This window comes from Anoplopoma fimbria, chromosome 20 (genome assembly GCF_027596085.1).
Source record: "Anoplopoma fimbria isolate UVic2021 breed Golden Eagle Sablefish chromosome 20, Afim_UVic_2022, whole genome shotgun sequence".
Lineage (NCBI taxonomy): Eukaryota > Metazoa > Chordata > Actinopteri > Perciformes > Anoplopomatidae > Anoplopoma > Anoplopoma fimbria.
Window position 1 is genome coordinate 14,512,951 of NC_072468.1, and position 6,840 is coordinate 14,519,790.

General features: G+C 39.8%; 1 protein-coding gene across 2 annotated transcripts in view; it reads left to right on the forward strand.

Moving 5' to 3' along the window:
- adcy3a (adenylate cyclase 3a) overlaps positions 1 to 5,015 on the forward strand; it is a 40,640-nt gene extending 35,625 nt beyond the window's left edge. For both annotated transcript variants that reach the window (XM_054622446.1, XM_054622447.1), the window contains one exon: positions 757 to 5,015. In XM_054622446.1, the coding sequence (XP_054478421.1) occupies positions 757 to 936 (180 nt within the window). In that variant the 3' untranslated portion in view covers positions 937 to 5,015. The remainder of the gene's footprint in view (positions 1 to 756) is intronic.
- The last annotated feature ends 1,825 nt before the right edge of the window (positions 5,016 to 6,840 follow it).

Consider the following 6,840-nt stretch of genomic DNA (forward strand, 5'->3'; position numbering starts at 1 on the left):
CCAGGCTCATTTAACCTAGCTTAAGTGTGTTTGAAGAGACTTTGTGTCAGTGTAGCTTTACATATAAAGATTAGCGGAGGTGTTCCCTTCACTACATTTTACTCAAGCACACGTTCCAGTGCTACTACAGCTGTCTGAAAATGCTTTAAGTTTGGATATCTCTCCGAAATCTGCAAAACAAAATTAAGAGTAAATTCAAAAGTAAACCACATTTTAATAAATCATCATCCTCCATCTTTCCCTTTTTATGAAATAAATGATCAAAGAAATTCAATTTGCACTTGATGATTTATGGCATTATAAATGTGTATACTGCACAAAATACATTTTTGAAGTCTTACTTCTAGCCATAGAGCTGCAGGACGTGCAGTGAAAAACGAGGCCACAGTTATGTGACAGGAGCCAAAACAGCACAGAGACCGCTTTAGGTGCATCAAATATATCTAGAAACAACAGCCTCACACAGAAGTCAAGAGTGTGTGCTGTCAGCTGATAAGTCCCTGTGCTGCTTATACAAGATGGTCAACAGCTCCTGCTGAATAAATTATCAACCTTAGTGCTTCATGCTGGTGTGCTTTCACACTATCCTTCATAGTGTTGCAGCATAGTTCGATGAAGGAGGTAGTCAGAATCCCATGTCCATGCTCTCCTCTGTGCTGCTTTAGTTCATTTGTTCTGCAAACACTTGTACAATTTGGAATAAAATGTAATGCGTGTGCGTGTGTGTGTGTGTGCGTGTGCATGTGTTGCCCCCAGGTGGTGGAGGACTGCTATAACATCCTGAAGGAGTACGGCTTCCGCTTTGTGAGGAGGGGGCCCATCTTTGTGAAGGGGAAAGGGGAACTGCTCACTTATTTTCTGAAGGGAAGAGACAAACAAGGCTCATTTATCAATGGCTCCTCTGTCACTCTACCACACCAGGTGGTGGACAGCTAAGGACCCCCCCCCCCCCCACACACACACACACACACACACACACACACACACACACACACACACACACACACACACATACAAACACTCCCTATCAATCCCCTCTAGGACGTGAAGTGAAATGTAGAGTAATTTGCTTAAAATTGCTCTCATACCTGAACTTAACTGAATGTTTACAAGTCAAAATAAAACACCACTGACACACTTCATACACACCTGTGACAATACACCACTAACCACTGAATAAACACACGTGTTCACTGTCTGTGGAAAGATTTATGTGCCAGTAGAGATTGTATTTAAACTTGAATGTCATGCTCAAGATGCACTACAGAACTCAAAATGTCAATAATTGGATAAAAGAATTAATGAACAGAAAAGACTAGAAACTGACAGGAACTTCAGGTATCTAGATACATCTAGATGGGATAGGCTGGAAGCAGTGAAGTCGAGTGTTGTCATGCCCCCTAGCAGAGTGGTGGCCACATTTAGTCAATTATGGCAGCTGTTTATAAAAACTTAAAAATCTAAAAGAAATGTTTAGAGATTCTTTGAAAGAGATCAAGGATTTAGCCCCGATCCCTAATGTAATGGAGGTGAATGGAATTTCATTATTAATTATGGAGTAAGCTTTTCCTGTGACACAACAAAAGTGATATGAAACAGCTTCTCCACATTTCGTGAAAACCGACTGTGACACACACAGCGGCCTCAGCTGCAGTTCAAACATAAAGATAAATCAGTTTCAGCAGCTACTGATCAGAGACCAGTGATGTTGTGGTTCTGTGGTATGAACCTTAACCACTGGACTATCAAAATGACCTGTATTCAATTCAAGTTCAATCACATGTCATCTTGCTACAGAGCAGATTGGATTTTGGAGTTATTGGAATGAAAATTGTCTTTTGATTTCAATCTTAATTTTGGAAGACTAATTCAAACTGATGTCATTTCATTTAAATACAATGATGGGCTTTATCTCTTTCCATAAACACTTGTTGGATAAAAACAGAACTTTGATCACAGACACACACAGCCTTTTTGCAAACATGCCAGTTTTGATGTCATTTCCTTAGCACGTTCACACTCCGTGGCTTTTGGATGCGCGGCCTAAATTTTGGACCGCTGCCCATTTACAGAACACTTCCATGTATGGAAACCTGACAAACTGATCTGAGCTCAGACTTCCTGTCTCTGATGAGGAAGAGGATATGGAAGTGGACCAATGAGAGGCCAGAGTGTGACGATACAGACTGATCTGCCACCTGTTGATGCCAATGTGTGGTTCTGTATAATAGTGTGTGTGCATAGTGTATTTTTCCACAGTCAAAGTATTCTCCCTCCATGATCATGTGTTAGCACTGTGCTCTCCTCCCTGCTCCCGGAGCTCGTACAGCACACTGCAGCGTCAGCTCCTGGATGTTTCTATGCCTCGAAGCTGTGATGAACATAACGGAGAACACGTATGTTTGCTGTTTGTTTGAGGAGAGGGACAGGGGACAGTGTCCAGAGGATAGAATAGATGGAAGAAATATTTTTCACACTGATTGTTGATTGATGGAAGTGCCTATGACAGCTATGATCACCATGTTTTCATGTAGTTGAAGCATTCCATGGCATTATACAGGCAGGGGAAATTCTCAGCGTCCTTTTACATTGCTGTGAAAGGACCATTCCTATTTATTTCCGCTTGCTCTGGTCATAATTTCTATTGGTTATTGAACAGTGGATGGCTGAGATGTTCAGACGCGATGACATCACCAAAAATGGGTCCAACGGGTCAAGAACACCATCAGTCCCATGGTCAGCAGGTTGGAAACAGACCAACAGGTTAGTTAAACTGAAAAGAAGGCAAACGGTAAAATGATTAATCAATTACAGTTTTCAACTCTGACTGTACTTACTGTAGTTTTGTGCACAGTTTTCTTGTGATTTCAGGTGACTCACTTTCAGTCTAAACTCCATATAAAATGGTATGGATGAGCTGATTAAAGTGTTCGTATCCAACCTGTCAGTATATCTTACTGCTTCTGTTTCTTACCCACTAGACCTATTTCAGTGATGTCACTTGAAATATGATCTCAGCAATTAACATGGAGAGAACAAGGTTTAAAAAGCCAAAAAGGACACAAGCTGTCATGAACTGGAATTTTCCTTTGACAGCACGGTAGTTATGTGTAAAAAGAAGGCTGTAACAATAGAGTTTAAAATAAAGTCAGAAAGTATATTTCATGATGTCAAATGACGACGGCAACAAAAAGTTCAAATACATGACGTTGAACTTGTTGCAGCCTTCCAGGGTGGTCTCATCCAGCATTCGTAGCTATATCATGAAAAAGAATGTGCCATAATTTCTATGTTGACCTGGTATTAACATGCAATCTGCATCTGGATAATGATATCTGGTTATGAGGCCTTTGAATTTACACCTGGAATGAATACACATTCTAGTTTTCTCAACGCTGCCTGTACTGTTGGATCTCAACACACAACTTAGGTGGGTGAGCCAGCTGACTTTATGTTCCAGCTTTGCTTCGCCACTGCTGTCCAACCACAGTTCTATGAAGTAATTGTTTCAACTCTGAGTGTCATCAATTGCCATCCAAGAAAGGTGACCTTTTAAATATATAGAGGCCAGTTCACACATGGCTACGATCTGATAATAATGAAAGCCAGACCACCTCCAGGTGCATTAACGTGTGGAGTCCCTGATCCAGATAAGGTATCCAGATACATATCTCATGCTCTCATACCAGATGGGAATGGGGTCTCAATCCTCTAGTGAATTCAGGCCTGAAGTTGGCTCTCATCTGTGTGTCTTATTAGTCTCTGCTTGCTAGGTTGTGTACAGGGCCAAAATGGACATGGACGTTAACCGCAGACACGCACAGGGTTCTGCATATGCCAATTATTCTTTACAGTTGCACCTGGCTGATGAGGTCTGGTTGTCCAAAAACGTGTTTGGTCCCCACAGAAATTGCACAGACCCTACCAGACCTGGGCAAGTGAAAAAAAATTCACATCACTTGAACCTGTGTGGCTATGTGAACACGGACAGTTTACTTAAGTCCTAGGAGGACACGTCTTTTCAAAGTTTAGGGAAGTCTCACCACCTGAGTCACCTTGGTCCCTCTGCCCAAGGTGCAAGTAAGGAACAAAGGCTTGACGCCTAAATCAACATGGTAATGTCATGGGTCAATTGAAGCTTAGAAAAGCAAACAAAAATGCAGGGGTTCTCTTTAGTCACAAACATAATTTGCTTGTGATAACCCAACAAATGTGATTGCATTAAGGGAACCTCTGACATTACTCCCCCTAAAGTATGTATTTGGGATGACCGCAGTGACATGCAGGAGAATGGGCACAACCACCTGGCAGGAGGCCGATGTACTGTATGTGTGTTCAGAGGGAAAGTAAATGTATACTGCTCATTCCTTTGCTGATTGTAAACCCATTAATGTCTCTGTAGAATGGGATGAAAGTGCAATAGTTTCTTCTTCTACAAACCTGATGCTCTCCTCTCTTAAGGAAAGGTTCAATCATTCCTTCCCCTTTAATTCATATTTTTATGATGTAATGTACAAGTTCTGTTCTATTTAAAGTGAAAACGTGAAAGGACTGCGTCCTAGTTGCACATAGAGTTTAGACAGTGTTTATTTGTCAGATTTATTTATTTGAAATGACAGGGACATTGTTTTTTTTATACGTAGTGTGTAGTGTGAAAGTGCCAATGCTAAAGGAAAGACTTTAAATGAAACCACAGCTGTTTCCTGATTTGTATTGTAAAAGTATCTCAGGCTTGGGAACAACATTGAATAATGTGTCATGATTCTAAATTTTTGGAGCTAAGCAACAACACAGCACGGCAGCAGGGCCCGCTGATAGCATCATCACAACAAACCCATTCAAACCTGTGGTTCTAGTTGTTGTTTCTGTTCAGCTTTTGTCAGAATTTGATACAGAACTCTGATTTGCCAGTTTTAGTGATTTCAAATAGATAAACTGTTGATCCCACTTCTGGTTTAGATTTGGAAGAATTTGTCATTCAGTGTACCCTCTTTCATTTCAGTTGTCATCATAAGGTGAGGTAATTAAAAGAAATCCAAAAAGACATGCTTCAGTGTAATGATTACTGCACAATAAGTGGAAACTACAGCCCCTCGATTCTGGAAATGTTCATCAGCGCTACAATATCTCAACATTTCTGCATAGTGACAGGATTATCAGCTAATGAATCATTTAAACACTGTTAATGCAAGAACTCCATCATCCCAGCTGCAACGTTTCTTTGAAATTCAGCTCTCCTTTAACTAACTATTTACACATGCTGAGTGAAATAGATTTTGCTCGTACCTTCAAAAAGAAAAAGATTACATTACTATACACTGCAAAGTGTAATGCATCTATGTATATATATATTTATGTATATGTGTATATACAGTGGGTAAAATAAGTATTGAACACATCACCATTTTTCTCAGTAAATATATTTCTAAAGGTGCTATTGACATGAAATTGTCACCAGATGTCGGTAACAACCCAAGTAATCCATACATACAAAGAAAACCAAACAAATAAGTTCAGAAAGTAAGTTATGTGTAATAAAATGGAATGACACAGGGAAAAAGTATTGAAAGGGAGGTGCAAAAAGGCATTGAAAGCCAAGACACCAGCTGAAATCTATCAGTAATTAGAAAGTCAGTGCAAATTAATATCAGCTGGTTTAGTCCCAACTGATGGCCTATAAAAAGGTGTCTCATTACCAGGTGCTCCTCGCAAGATTTCTGACAGAGGAGTGAAAATAATTATCAGAAGAGTTGTCCAAGAGCCAAGGACCACTTGTGGAGAGCTTCAGAAAGACCTGGAATTAGCAGGTACAATTGTTTCAAAGAAAACAATAAGTAATGCACTCAACCGCCGTGGCATGTATGCACGCTCACCACGCAAGACTCCATTGCTGAAGAAAAAGTTGAAGCTCGTTTAAAGTTTGCTGCACAACATTTAGACAAGCCTGTGAAATACTGGGAGAATATAGTCTAGTCAGATGAGACCAAAATTGAACTCTTTGGATGTCATCATACACACCATGTTTGGAGGTCAAATGGCACTGCACATCACCCCAAAAACACCATACCAACAGTAAAGTTTGGAGGTGGGAACATCATGGTGTGGGGCTGTTTTTCAGCATACGGCACTGGCAAACTTCATATAATTGAAGGAAGGATGAATGGAAAAATGTACCGAGACATTCTTGATAAAAATCTCCTGCCATCTACCAGGATGATGAAGATGAAACGAGGGTGGACATTTCAGCAAGACAATGATCCCAAACACACAGCCAAGGAGTTCAGAGTTCATAGAAGAGGCCTACGGAACCTTCAAGATTTGAAGACTGTTTGTGTGGAAGAATGGGCCTGAATCACACCTGAGCAATGCATGCGACTAGTTTCTCCATACAGGTCTTGAAGCTGTCATTACCAACAAAGGCTTTTGTACGAAGTATTAAATCAATTTCAGTAAGCGTGTTCAATACTTTTTCCCTGTGTCATTCCATTTTATTACACATAACTTAATTTCTGAACTTATTTGTCTTGTTTTCTTTGTATGTATGGATTACTTGGGTTGTTACCGACATCTGGTGAACGTCATGTCAATAGCACCTTTAGAAATATATTTACTGAGAAAAATGGTGACGTGTTCAATACTTATTTTACCCGCTGTGTGTGTATATATATATATATATATATATATATATATATATATATATATACACAGTGGGGCAAAAAGTATTTAGTCAGCCACCAATTGTGCAAGTTCTCCCACTTAAAAAGATAATTTTCCTGTAATAAAAGTATGTATGTATATATATGTATGCCTGTAATTTTCCTGTAATAAAAGTATGTATGT